Source organism: Furipterus horrens, unplaced genomic scaffold, assembly GCF_987537825.1.
Source record: "Furipterus horrens unplaced genomic scaffold, mFurHor1.1.pri manual_scaffold_13, whole genome shotgun sequence".
Classification (NCBI taxonomy): Eukaryota; Metazoa; Chordata; class Mammalia; order Chiroptera; family Furipteridae; genus Furipterus; species Furipterus horrens.
The window spans coordinates 3,270,442-3,284,665 of record NW_028327183.1 but is presented as its reverse complement, the minus strand read 5'-3'; the positions used below and the strand labels follow the sequence as shown (position 1 = coordinate 3,284,665).

Here is a 14,224-nt window from a genome sequence, read left to right as displayed (position 1 = left end):
CTAACTGGCAAGGTCGGTTTTATATGTTAGCACTTCAGGTCTGAAAAGGTAGTTGAGAAGCAATCAATTATCTGATCGGCACTCCTAATGAGTGACGGGCAGGATCAGAAATCCACGGCATGTTGTCATGGAAGAACCGAACAAACCTCTCGGTTAATACTAAAATTTAGACGATAGTCCTAACCCATAAAACTGTCAGCGGAACTTTTCACTATGACCCGACAGTGGTTATTTCCAGGGATTTTTCCAGGGTGACCTCGGTCACCACACCCCGGTGGCTGGGGCTCTTGGCAAGGAGCGCGTCCAGCTGGGAGCGGTCGGCCTTCTCCTGACCGCCCTGGGTTCCGGCAAACACAACTCACACCTGCCGCTGTGTGGGGAGGAAAACACAGGGAGACAGGAGACCCTGAAGGAAAAGACTGTAACGGGCTCTCCCTGCGGTGCACCCCGTGCCCCGTTAAGACGTGACCCAGGAACACCTGAGCCAAAGCAGCTCCTCTGCGTGTGAGCGGTAGGGGCCAGAGGCAAGTCAAGGTACAACAGTCGCCGGGGGATGGTGAGCCCCAAGGACCGCAGGGCCACGACAGTCCCACGGGCCTGAGCGAGGTCCACAAACCAAGGGCAACCTCTCCAGACATGACGGATGCAGAAAGCCGGGCACCTTGACCAAGGCCACCGCGGGAGTGAAGGGGAGAAGGCATTCACCTCCTCCTCCAAACAGAATCACTCGGGATGTGGGCCGACACCCCCTGACACGTTAGCGCCTCTAAAAACCAGTATTTAGACGTTGACTCTGACTTTTGAAGCAGCATCAACACCAACCAGGCACACATGTGTGACCACCAGGGAAGGGTCCCCCGCGGCGAGGCAGTGTGTCACCTCCCGTCCCACAGGTGCCAGTCGAGGAAGGGGACGCGTCGTGGGCAGAAGTGGGCTGGGGGCACATGAAGGGAAGCGTTTCTGGTAGGTTCCCTGAAGCCTTCAAGCGTCAGCCTCAACAGAGCAAAGGGACGGGAGTCAGAAACAGAGATGACCATGTACAAAAGGAGCAGGCAGATCAAAGTTCTTGAAAGTATTTTACTTCAGATTGAAAAATGAACAGCTTCCAACTGTTCACTGCAAGATACACAGTATTCACGAATACAACGCTGGTCGTTTGAGGGAATGTTCACACCTCAATTTCTCCTTCATGCTTTTTCTTTTTAGAAAGATACTGTTTACCAAAAAGAAACTTCAGCAGTACAGGAAAAACTATTTTCCCAATAAATTTTACGAAAACCTAAGATTCCCAATGGAATCAAGATTATCTTCCCGCTACCACCACTTTTAATAAAATCACATGCTTATTGGGACACTAATATCTGCACCCTAAGAGTCCATTCACTTTCAACGAGGAGGGAGGTTCTTTAAAAACGCAAGTCAGGGTGGTAAATGGCGCCCGGGTCTCTGCAAGTATTAAGTGTCTGAAGTAGGCAGCTAATACTGAATTTAATTTTATTTTATAAATAATTGTTCCCTTAGCAGTAAACGTAAGTCTACACATTCACAACAGTCCTAGGAAATAAATACTGTGATTATGCACACAATGTTATGACAAACTAGTTTCAAAAAACAAGAGCTCGACACTTTGATAAAAAAATTCTGATCAGAATAAAATGTGACTCTAAAATTTAAAACACTGTCAAAGTAACATCACATTTAAAATCGCCCACGGTTTACATAGGTATTACGAGTTTCCAGTTCTGGAACACATTCTTCGGTGGTGAATTAAAATACGAACATATTGAAAATTGTTGATTTCAATGATGACACTGGTTTTGGTCTTACTTTAGCATTAATTTTTCTTTATAAAAAGTTGCACTAAGTGTCCATTACTGGTCTGATTGGTCTTCAGTATTTCATAAACATATATAAAAGGAATTCCTAAAAGCTGACAGGACTTTATATGGATACAGATACAAAAGAACCTCATCTCGGAAACGGCTGTAGTCAGCAGAGCCCCGCTCTGATGCTGAGCACGGGCGCTTTCCCCTGGAGAAAGCCTCCTCAGAAATGTCACTTCCATTCGGTCACAGGACCTGTCCCCAACCGAGCGGCCAACTCCATGTGTGACGAGTGACAGCATTAGACACCTTGTCTGCACCCAAAGCTGACCACAACTGAAATTTACAGTATGATTGAAACAAGTCAACGTTTAAAAAAGTTTTAATGGAAGATAACGATTCCACGGAAGGAGAGGAGGAAGGAAGGCTGACAGGAAGTTTTTGGTCTTAATAAGGCAATACAGAGCAGACCCATTATCAAAGACCGTTTCATTTGGGAAGATCCACGATACCAAACGCATGAAGTGGAATATAAGAAAATAGTCTTTTGTAAGTATGATTTAATTAAAGCTGTTTATAGGTCTTCTCTCCCACAGCTGTTAAGCGTGGATTTAAAAAAAAAAAAAAAAAAAAAAAGATGAGAAACGCCAGGGACGCAGCACGCAGGGTCACGGGTGCCGGCAGGCAAGGTCTGCGGGCGGGCGCCGCGACAGGGGCGGGGCCCGGCTGGTGGCCTGCTCCTCCCCACCAGGAAAAAACAAAGAGACGGCAAAGAAAAGACTCAGGAGGTCCAGACGAGGGCACGACAGAACACAGCTGCGCGGTACTCTCTAGAGATGACGAGGTTTTCAGTGCTTGCACAAGGGTACGTGGTACAGATATACACTGGTTTGTACAAAATAAAACGAACGTCATTTGCCACCGTGAACACTTTTCTGAGAGAGGAGACGGTTTTGCAGCAGCAGGCCGCTGGGTCCCGTTGGCTCATTTCACGGCCGAGGGACACAGACCGAGGACGAGGGCTCATTCCCTCCCTACGTGTGGACGTTCGGATGACAAATCAGGTTATTTCGCAAACTAATCCTGAGAGAAATCTGTTTACAATTTAAACAGTAATGTTATGTAAAAAGTATTAACAAATCCACTATTACAAAGATCAATTTCCTATAGGGTCATCTATATATACACACAATAAAATGGTAACTATATGCAAAAATATTTTTAAAAACCATGCAGACCACCTTCCCCTCTGGAACCTGGGCTCCCTGCGAGGCCCCCGTTTTCCTCCCCCGGCCTCTGACTGCCCACCCACACTGACTCCTGCTCCCGCTAACTCTGCATAAAGCCAATGAGAAATACATTTAATTTACATTCAAGCCTGAAATCTTAAAACGACCCTGTTGCAGCGTACGACTTATCAAACGAGCAGCCTGTCCCCCCCTTTCGCTTGCTTTTAGTTTCGGCAGCTGTCGGTCTTCATGATCCGTTCCGTGGCGAGCTGGGAAAAAACGCGCAATCAGCACGTGGGCCCGTCAGGCCCCGACGCGTCCCAGGAGCCCCCAGGCGGCTGTCCGGGGCGTGAGGTCTCTGCACAGAGGACAGTCCGTCGCTCCACGCCGACTATCTACAAAGGTCTGAGAGCGGGGCGTCCCTCCTGTGCTTCCTCTTTTTGCCTGGGAAGTACTGGCTGTTGGATCTGCCCGCGTGCTGTTTGTCTGCCACGGAGGCGCCGTGGCTGCCTGGGGCTGGACCTTGGAAGCCTTTGCTGGAAGAACGGAAGAGCCGGGCCGGTCCGTGCTGCGGGAGAGGAAGCGGGCACAGGGATGTCAGTACCGCGACGCGCCCGAGCGCCCACTGACGCCTGACACCGGGGCCTCTCCAACCCGGGGCCAGGCCGACGTGCGTGGCAGGCAGGAAGCGACGCTGCCGGGCTGGCCTCTCTGAGCCCTGTTTCCCCGGGAAGCTGAGGGACCCGGAGCACAGCCCTGCCTTCGGACCAGACCGGGCGGAACGTGAGACCGTCCTTCGGGGACCTACAGCCAAGAGCCACGCACGCAGTGGCACTGCAGCCCTCAGACCGCAGGGGCGCTGCTAGGTCGGGGCGTCACGGCTGGCTGGCCGTCCTTCCCGTTGTCACCTGCCGCCTTAACTGCCATATCTGGAGGAGCCTTTGGGGCTCCTGACTAAGGCTGTGAAGGCAAGTGGGTTCTGCAGGTGCCCGAAGGCAGGGGGGAGGCTGCTGTAGCTGTGGCTGCCCCGGCCAAGCGCAGCTGGCAGGCGCTCGGTCCGACGGCCTGAGGCCAGAGCCCAGGCGGAAGGGGCTTCTGCCCTCATTTTGACTCGTAACTGACAATAACAACATTTTAGGCAACAAAAACCCCGTAAAACAGAGGCTCTCCATGGCCTTAAGTCAAAGCCGGTGCTCAGCCACGAAACACGGCTGCCGCCGCCTGACCGTGCCCACGCCGGCAGCGGACAGCGGACAGCGACCCCAAGGCGCCGGCTGCGGCCCCAATGCGCGCGGCCGTGCGCTCACGCACAGGCTTCATCTGCACTGGCTCCCGCCGCAGCGACGCCCCTACTGCCGGACGCGATGTTTCTGCGCTAAGCAGGGTTAAGGGCGGCAGGCGGGGACATCGTCCCTGTTCGCCCACAAAGGCCTCCATGGCGACGGTGTCCCGTGAAGACCCGGGGACAGCCTGTGACTAGAAGCACCGCTGTGCTTGGAACCTCTCGGAACAAGAGGGCTGTTCTCAGACCCAGAGTTCCCCTCACGGCATGGTCCACGCCCGACGGGGGCGAACGACACTGCGCGTCCTCGGTGCGGAGGCTACACACCTGTGACTTGCTGGCCCCGCCGGGCATGCTGGCGGCTGGGGGGCCCTGCGCCTTCCCGCCGGCCTGCGCGGCTTCCACGCACACCTCCTGCGACCCCGCTCGGTGCCCGGGGGACGGACGGCAGAGCAGCTGTTTCGGGGTTTTGCACGGTGTCGCGTCGGAGTCCTAACACGAGTCACATGAGTTACAATGTGAGATGTTAATAATTCAGACATTCAACGTTAAGACAGGAACACAATTTCAGCTAAGTACTCCCGGCACCCGATTTAAACTTTTGGACATTTCAGGGAGCACACCGAGGGGTTTACCAAACAAACTGCTCAAGTGCCCCCCCAGACACTGCAAGGGCCGTATTTTGTCAGAGGCGTCCCTGCGCTTAGCCCCATCGCCCGCGCCCGACCTCGCTCATCGCCAGGAGGGAGCCCGCAGAGGCCCGAGGCTACCTGCGTCTTTATTTACAGAAAACGAGCCGCGGGGCAGCGCCACGAGGGGGACCTTGGCCCCAGTCCCCAAACCAGTGTCTTCAACCAGACACAGAGCGACAGGCGGAGAGGCTCCGTCTCTGAGACTCTGTGACGACGGGCACCTCAGGGCGCCCTCCACACAGACGCCCTGTGCGCGCGGCTGAGCCCGCCGGTCCGTGGGCTGCTGGGGCCCGTGGCCTTGCCACTCTGTCCTCGGGCATCTCCTGGGCACCTGCTCTGCCCCCAGCACTCCCCCTCCAGGGGGCCCTGCTCCCGCCCGCATCTGTGGGTCTAGCTCAGCGCTCCCTGCCCCACGGCTCTGCCCCAGGAACCAAGAGGCGCCGGGCAGCTCTGCACAGGAGGGTTGTGACACCACGATGGCCCGTGGTCCTCGTCAACGGTAAGGACGTGACCTTCCACACTTACACTCCTCAGGTCGCATGTCTCACAAAGCCAAGAGTCAAACAACCGGCAAGCCCGGCATGGATCTCAACTGAGTGACCTCAAATTTAACCCCGGTAAGGAAAAGTCGGCGCAGGTGTAACTGACGCTGACTCCAGCCGGGACGGGCACAGAAGGCAGAGCGGGGCTGCCGGGCGCGCGGCGGGGAGGGACCGTTGGGGACGGCCGCCAGGCTCCTCTCCTGGGCGGTGGAGACCGCACAGCATTGGAACTTTACCAAAAACCAATGAATGACACATTTTTTAAGTGGTCAACACTGAGAGTTATATCCCAACTTGTAAAAATTAAACCGAGAAGCTCAAAAACACTGCTGAGTGGAAGACGCCTTCCACAAAACGAGCGCGAGCATAACGGGTCTCCTTAGGTGAGCCCTGGAATAGGCACAGCTGACCTCCAGGGCCAGCCCACCCCGCCAGTGCCCTCTGAGGGTGGGACTGGGGGCGGGCTCTCGGGATGACGCGAACAGTCTCTGTCTGTTAGGGTTTGTTAGATGCGGGTGTTTGTAAAAATGTAGGGCACCTACAATTAAAACTTCCTCATGCGTCGATTTTACATCAAAAGCAAAACCGGGACACACCTCGCTCTCTGGGGAGCGCACAGACACCTGCCGTTCCCTCGGGATGTGTCAGAGGAGAACGGGGGACGCCGGGTCGTCCGTGACGGGCCAGCACAGCGTGCGTGGCAGAGCCCGGGGTGAGGCGCGGGCGGAGGCCACTGACACCCGTCCATCCTTGCTGCAGCCTGACGCTGTGACTGCCGTGCTGGGCGTCACTAAGATCCCCAGGGACAGACAGAAAGCGGGCCCCCCCAGCAGCCGCCCCCACGAACAGGCATCCGGGGCACCTGGGTCAGAAAAGCCGCGTCTCCATACTTACGACGTCGCTAGAGCTGGACTGCGTGGCCGAAGACGAAGACACTGGACCTGATGAAGAGTTTGAAGAGTGTTTACTAACAGATTCCGAAGTTTTACTTCTACACTTTCCAAGGGCTTCATTTTCTTCAGACAGATTATTATTACATTTATCTAAGTGCTGAGAATCTACTATCAAGGTAACACCATTTCCTGAAAGAGTGGCAGAAGATTGGAAAACGTTTCTTCCCGTTAAACACACACCATCCAGCAAAGCCTCGGACAGCCGACCGCCGCGCGGGCTCTTACCGTTGCACGGAGGCTCCGGCCTGTTCTGCAGGCTCCACTGCTTTGATATCCAATCTCGGTACGTGGCCACCTCGTCCGTGACTCTAATTATCCTGCCCAGTATGCTGCGCGCGTTTGAAACAAGGAGAGGGAGGCGCGTTACCCGGGGAGGCCGGAAGCCACAGCCGCCCCGCGCGCCGGCTGGCCCGCGCCGCGCCTCACCTCTCGGCCTCGTTGTTGGGGTAGTACTTGGCTATGGGCGACACGGCGTGGCTCAGAACCACGTAGGCATAGTCGAAGGCCTGCTTCACCTGCATGGCCCCGTACGAGCTCCTGCCCACGTCGTTACCTGCAGAAGAGGCGCGCGTGAGGCGGGAAGGAGCCTGGCCGCGGCTCTGTGATCTCACGCTCACGGGCTGTCGCTGTCCCACCGGAGGGGCCCTCGGGGCCGGGCCATCAGCGGGCCCGCACCTCCCCAGGCTCCGAGCCCCACACCACGGAGTGAGAAGTTGTAACGAGGTCCCTGCCTGTTCCGTCCTAAGCAGGAGACCAGAGGAAACTGGAGACGCCCCGTTTTTGTCCCCGCCAGCTCTGGGACCGCCTCCCACCCCACCCCAGGTGCTGCCGGACGGCAAGGACCACCCAGCTGGACCCGGGTGGCCTTTACGGAGCGCAGGCTCCCAATGAACCCGTCCGCAGCAGTGACACACACGCAACGGTTAACATTCCTGAGCGGAAAAGGCTCCGGGGCAGCGACTGCACCTCCTCACGACCCTCTCCCTGCTTATTTTCAGAGTCAGCGCACTGAAAGCCCACGACGAAAAGCATTCCCACTGAGGCGCAATAATGCAGGACTGAAGTGCCCTGCGACCCCACGAGGAAAGGTCGTGGCCCAGAACAACAGACGCACACGACCCGACGTCACTTCACACCCCATGGGAGGTGTTCGTTTTCTGCCCCCTCTCCGGCCCCCGGGAGACCGCGCGCCACGGAAGGGGAAGCCTCTAAAAGGAGACCGACTGGCTCTTTGGGCCCTCGCGCCGCGCGTCCGAGCTTTATAACCGTGTGGCTGCCCCGGAGGGCTTCAGAGTGCTCCCGTGAAAGCCGTCTGGGGAAAACAGCCACCCGTGGGCACAGACAACGGAGTGGTGAGGACCGGGGGGAGGGGGTGGCGGAGGCCGAGGAGGGTGAAGCGGGGTGAACGGTGACGGAGGGAGACCAGACTCAGGGTGGTGAGCACAGGGGACAGGTGATGTGTATGCAGGACTGTGCACCTGAAACCCATGGAGCTTTGTAAATTCAATAATAGTTTTAAAAAGCCCCGGCTGGCAGCGGGCTGGAACCGGGCCACGCGACGCAGGCGCTCTGCGTCAGACCAGAGGCACCCGCACCCGGGCCGCCTTGCCTTCCAGGGTCAAGTGGGGTCCGCTCCCAGGTCAGCTGAAAGTCCGTGGCGTGTTTTGTCTGGAGCGTTTGTTTTATTTTCATGTGTTTGCTTATGGAATACTTCGACGAAAAGAACAATGACCACAGTTAGCAACTGGGCCTGAGTTTTTATATCGAAAGGGCGTTCCGAGCACAGCACGAGCCGGGGACGCCCTTCCTCTGCACGCCCGCACGTCTACCCACCGCAGTACCTGGCTGCAGCGGGTCTTCGATGTAAAGCATCGATGGCCGGTAGCCGTCCAGCATGCTTTTCTGCACTTCGTCTTTGGCCACATACGAACCCCCGTCCTTTATCCGGATGCCAGTCTTTAAATAATTGAAGTGCCGTCCATATAATTCAAAAAATTCTATTAAGAGAACACCATAGTTTGTATTGGGGATGCAAGCATCTTCCCTGGGGTGTAACTAAAATTAGAAGAAGAAAAAAAGAAATTATGTTGGGTACTCTCTGCCTCAGCGAGGTGGGAGCATTAATGATATCCTGGCATCTAGCAACTCGGCGACGCGGAGTGGTCGGCGGGTCACGAGGCTGTGCTGCCGCTCGCGGTGTGGTGCGGAGCGGCTGGGGCAACGCGGCGGGCTGCCCCGGATGCAGGCAGGACGTCACCGACTCCCGAGCAGAGCCAGGTCGGTGGCCGCACGGCGCCGCGTGACGCCCCCAGGGCAGCAGCGAGCCCTCTCGCGCCCCCTGCACACGGGGCAGGCCTGCCCCCGCCGACCTCCAGGGTTGGCGGCTTGGGAGACGTCCCTGTTTCTGGCACCTTCTACTATTTATACTTAGGAAACCGCGGGACACCTGTGCATGTTACAACGTGCAGTGAAAAAACTCAGAAACTAAAACATAGGGGATTAAAAACAATCAGTAAGGAGATATCCTTTCCTAGGAGCTTTTTAAGTACTACTTGCTAAATTACAAAAAGACCCCAGTTTAAAGGGAAAAGCCCTAAGCAAACAACGGAAGCATTGCAGCTAAAGAGTGTAATGGAAAGACCCCGACTTAAATCTTTCCGAAAGGCCTCTCCGTGACTGTCTTAAATTCAGTAAATTCAGTGCGCACGAGCGTGGCAGAGCTGCATGACTTACCTGGAGGAAACTGACCGCCATTAGGAAGAGACTATAAGAACCAATTCCACCTGTGAACACCTCATTAAGGTCCCTCTGTAATAAGAATTGCTTCAGTACTAAAACCAAGTATGGCAATACAGGGTATTTCTGCAAAAGAAGAAATGCCATTTTCAATGAAATCCTGTGTGAGGAATAATAGTTCTAAGCATGAACAGCACACTGGTCTCTGATAAATAAACTGGTCCTTACGTTACAAACTAGGGTGGGGATACTCAATTCTGCATTTTGAGAGCTGCTATGAAAAGGAAGCTACTGTCATTAAGAAACATGTAGGTGTAAGCTCTGGCTGCTGTGGCTCATTGGATTGAGCACCAGCCTGCGAACCAAAGGGTCGCAGGTTCAATTCCCAGTCAGGGCACAGGCCTGGGTTGTGGGCCAGGTCCCCAGTTGGGGGCGCGTGAGAGGCAACCACACAGTGATGTTTCTCTCCCTCTCTTTCTCCCTCCCTTTCCCTCTCTCTAAAAAATAAAAAAATAAATCTAAAAACAAAAGGAAACATGCAGGCACGAAGAATGGCGGCCGCGCCCTCCCTATGGGACAGAGACACGAGCCACACATATCAGTGATGCTCACTTCCGGCCATTACCCTAAGAGCCTCGTCTGCAAACAGGTAACAGAACAGTACAGGACAAAGTCTTGCTCTTAAAGCGCCAAGTCAGTGGGACGGGAAAGAACCACTTCTCGTGGGTGCGTCCTTGGGGCAGCTCTGCACGGTCTAGGGGCAGCCCCGCCTGCTGGCTCTCAGGGGCAGGTGACCGGAACCGTCCCAGCTTTAGAGAGAGCGCCAGACTGCTGCGCGGGGACCAGGCCTGAGGCTGGGGACGGGGACGGGGACGAGGTGGGCACCAGCTCCTAGAGGGAAGCCTCACAGCCATTCCCCAGCTCCTTCCTGACACTTATGAACACACATGCTTCCATAGGAAAGAAAGGGTGTCCACTTCTGCAAATCATGTCAAAGTAAACAAGTGTGAGAAGTAATGAAAGTATGGAGAAATAATTATTTCTAAACATCGTGGTCGAAGTCAGAAATAGTATCTTTAAATGAAGGAAACCCATGTGTGTTGACATGAAAAAAGCCTCTAAAATATTAAATTAAACTATGTATATAAGATAATGTGCATACGGGATACTGTTCCTTCTGTTAGAACTTCAAGGACAGGAGAACAAACAGGAAAAAAGGCTGACGACATGAAGCCAATCTGAGCCCACGGGGGACGCGCTTCTGCCCAGCTCCTCGCGCTGGTAAACTTCTTACTTCCCCCGTTGTCCTCAGTTAAAGGGTGTTTCCGGGGAAAGGGGCATTCGCACACACCAGCACCTCCAAAGGAGTGGGAATATGGATATATCCCTCTTCTCCTCCTTCTCTGTACTCTCCCCACTGACACAAGAATAAAGGAGGGAGCATTTTTCCTTGCAGCACAGAAAAAGGTGAACCCACAGAGGTGCTGAAGAAAACTGTGAACGGACAAAAACGATGTTTTACAAAAGCCAAAGCAGTGTGGACATTTTTTAGCTCGGAGAAGAAGGCTGTCTCTCCGCAGGCAAGACGCTCTGCAGGGACACTGAGGGGCCCTCCCGGGCCTTGGGAGAAAACACGGCAAGCGGAGAGGACTCAAGTCACAGCCAGACTGAGTCAGGGACCCCGCAGGAAGCGCCCTCCCGGGGGCTCGGGCACCTCAGTCCAGGAGAGGCCCCCGGGCAGGTTCCCGGCCAGAACGCGGGAGGCTAACAAGCAGCCTGGCTTCAGCCTCATCTCCCCGAGAGCAGAGAAGGTCTTCAGAAGCTTCCTTAGCCTTGAGTTCTCACTTGAGGTCACATTAAAGCTACTAACTGTCAGAAGCGGGTTTAGGGCAAGTACGACCAGGGCGCAGGAGAGGCGCGTCTGCCAGCTGTCTGCACCCACGGACAGCTCTGCACAGCTGTCAGGGGGGCCCGCAACGCCACCCCACTTCCACAGTCGCACCGGGTACGCACTGTGAGTTCCTGACCTTGGTAAAGTCCTTGATGAGGTCCGCCGCTCGCACGCCGTTCTGCACATTAAAGCTGATATCGACTTTCACCTCAGTAAAAGAGTCCGTTAATTTAATAATGGGTACCTAGAAGGGCAGAAAGGCAAAATTATAATACTCGAACGGAACCACATGACGGAACCAGGGCACAGAAGGTGACCACACTCAGGGTCTTGGCCTCCTCACAGGACAGTGTTCGGGATACTGTGCACCGCAGTCAGCCTGGCTTCTAGAAGCATCCCTGTGCAGAGTCAGCGTTCCACCCCATTCACCCTATCACGTCCTTTCTATTGGCGGAGAACTTTGAGACCAGTGACGGAAGCCTCTCTTGACATTACTGTGTGCTTTGCAAGACAGTTTCCTACTCAGTGTGTCATCAGTGAGGGTCAGGCATATCACCAAACAGTGTCTTGTGAGACAGTGGCTAGATTCTAAGCCATGCACCCCAACGGCATCCGGGTCAGTTTCGCAAAGAGCTCAAAACACAACCTAGCGAGAGACAGTAACGCGCGAGAATTATCCCCACGTGAGCAACGACAGGATGACTTATGGGCGACATCAGGACAAGCCTGATGAGCGCGGGGCAGGAGGCGCAGGCCACGGGCCGCGCGGAGCCGGGCCCACGTCCGCGGGTTTTTGTAAGAACACTGCAAGCTGTTTTGCTTCAGGAGAACATATATGCAACCCCCCAAACTTCTAACTAGATGTGTTTTGAGCTTCCATGCACATTCTCAGTGGCCGTTACGGACGCAGGGCGAGGACGGCGCGATCTCCGCGGCTCCGGGTACAGACACCGTGTCAGGGGCGCCCCCGCGTCCGCCCGCCCCACACTAACTGGGACAGCCTCTCCCGTGCCACAGGACAGAACTGACGGCTTCGGAAGAGAGGACGAGCAGACGAGGTAGCCCGCCCCGCCCTCCCCAGAGCTAAGCTAAACCTCAGCTCTCGGAGCCCCGTGCCCAGGGCCGAGACCGCAGGAGGACGTGGGGAAGGACTCACAGTTGCTTTGTCTAGAACTTTCACCGAGTCCTCGTCTGCGACTTTATGTTTCCGAAGAGCCTCTTCCAGGGTCCAGAGGGGGAGGTTCTCCCACTTCCCAAACACCACCAGGTCGATGTCACTAGACACAGAACACATGCACGTGGTGGGTTTGAGTAAGTGAGAAGTGCGCTTGTTTTAACACAGACTCACGCTCACACGTGTCACGTGGGGGCCGCAAAGGCCCGTCCCCCGCCCCGCGAGCCCAAAGGTGCAGCGGTGTGTGTGTCAGGGCTGAGGGGACGCAGGGGACGCTAACGAGCGCCTCCCCGTGACCATCTCACGCGTGTCAGGCCTCAGGAAAAAGGCAAGGGCGGGAGCAGAACCACAGAAAGGCCGGTCCCCGTCTCCTGCTCATACAGGGCACCGGGGCTAAGCCCCTAAGGCTGTCTGTGTGGCTGGGACGCACTGTCACTTAGTGCAGAAAGCAAGAGGCCGCCACTTTTGTGAAAAAGAAAGGAGACACGCCCACGCACACTTCCGTTCGGCGTCTGGAAGGAAATGCACAGGGCCCCTCCCAGGGCAGGAGCAGGGGACACAGGGCGGTCCGGACACTCCCCTGTGATGATTTCTGTGCCCTTTTCAATCTGACTTATGTGACTGCACCGACGACTCATAAAATGTAACTGAAGTTTTTAGGAAGAGTGACTCGGGTTTTGCCGAGGGTTAGAACCTAAATAAGGAAAACTATTAACCAGCTGGAAGCTGACTGTCGCACGGCTTTTCCCAGGCCGGGCGCGGCGGGAAGGGGGAGTGGCCAGGACGCACCCACTTCAGCGCCCATTCCTTTGGGCAAAGAAGGTCAAACCAAGTGCAAAGCAAACACACGGGTCCCTGTCATCTGCTGTGCCCTGCACTTCAGAATCTGTTAAGAGGGCAAGTGTCACGTTAAGTGTTCTTACCCCAGTGAGAACAAAAGCCAACCGTGACGGAGGGCTTTCCCGTCTCAAGCCCAGGACAGACGTCCCCACTCTCAGAGAACAGGGCCCGTAGCCCCGGGGCAGCCGTCCCGGTCCCACAAGGGCCCCAGGGCTGCGGGCCCCGTCAGCGCTCCGTAAGACGCTGATACACCGGCGCCTGAGAAGCCAAGTCCTTCCCCGGGAGGGCCCGGCCCCGAGTCCCAGCAGCGGCAGGTCGCAGTGCGGGCCCTGAGTGAGGAGACGTGGCCCTGGGGGCCCGGCCGTCTCCCCCTGCTGACCGACGTCACCGCGCGTGCCCCGGCCGTCCACCCGCGGTGACACAGGGTCCGTGCTGTTTGATGGGGGGTCGGAGGTGCTACTCCACCTCAGGTTAATTCAAGTAAAATGCACGAAGTGAATTCTGTTTCAAAAACCTTTTGTTCCGACACTTCCACACTCACCAGACAAATTAATACACTCCAGAGAGACGCACAACCCCCTGAAGGCGTCATTAATGTACTGACCTAGTAGGCAGATAGAGGCCAGTTTTGAAACTCCCAAATATCTGGACCTGAAACAGAAACAAGGGTTTCGTTAACCGCCGCCCGCAGCGCCGCGGGGAAGTGCCGGCCTCTGCTCCCCCCTGCTGGCCCTTGTGAGCACTGCAGCCGGGCCAGAGAACTGTCCCTGTCACACGCGCCACGCACAGGGCTGGGATACATGCCCTGTGGACCGCGGAGAAGGGGGAAGACCCGGGCCGGGGTGCGCACGGGAGTGACCGCACTGAAAAACGAAGGCTGGAAGAGCGCAGCCTCGGAGGGGACGCACCCGGCACCCGCTCCCAGCACGGTCCCCGGTCTGTGACATCACGCGGACACAGCCGCCGCCTCGGGAGGAGGAGGAGGGGCTCAGGTCGGGGCTTCCTGCCCTCAGCACAGCTGAAATCGGGGGCAGGCCATTCTCCGGGGTGGGGGGCTGTCCT

General features: G+C 55.9%; 1 protein-coding gene across 2 annotated transcripts in view; it reads right to left on the bottom strand.

The window, feature by feature from the left end:
• Window positions 1–2,705: 2,705 nt before the first annotated feature.
• TENT4B (terminal nucleotidyltransferase 4B) overlaps window positions 2,706–14,224 on the bottom strand; it is a 30,024-nt gene continuing 18,505 nt past the window's right edge. For both annotated transcript variants that reach the window (XM_090259889.1, XM_090259890.1), the window contains 9 exons: window positions 13,767–13,813; window positions 12,305–12,425; window positions 11,285–11,392; window positions 9,255–9,383; window positions 8,363–8,576; window positions 6,948–7,074; window positions 6,463–6,850; window positions 4,662–4,826; window positions 2,706–3,620 (listed from right to left, as the gene is read on the bottom strand). In XM_090259889.1, the coding sequence (XP_090116015.1) occupies window positions 3,444–3,620; window positions 4,662–4,826; window positions 6,463–6,850; window positions 6,948–7,074; window positions 8,363–8,576; window positions 9,255–9,383; window positions 11,285–11,392; window positions 12,305–12,425; window positions 13,767–13,813 (1,476 nt within the window). In that variant the 3' untranslated portion in view covers window positions 2,706–3,443. The remainder of the gene's footprint in view (window positions 3,621–4,661; window positions 4,827–6,462; window positions 6,851–6,947; window positions 7,075–8,362; window positions 8,577–9,254; window positions 9,384–11,284; window positions 11,393–12,304; window positions 12,426–13,766; window positions 13,814–14,224) is intronic.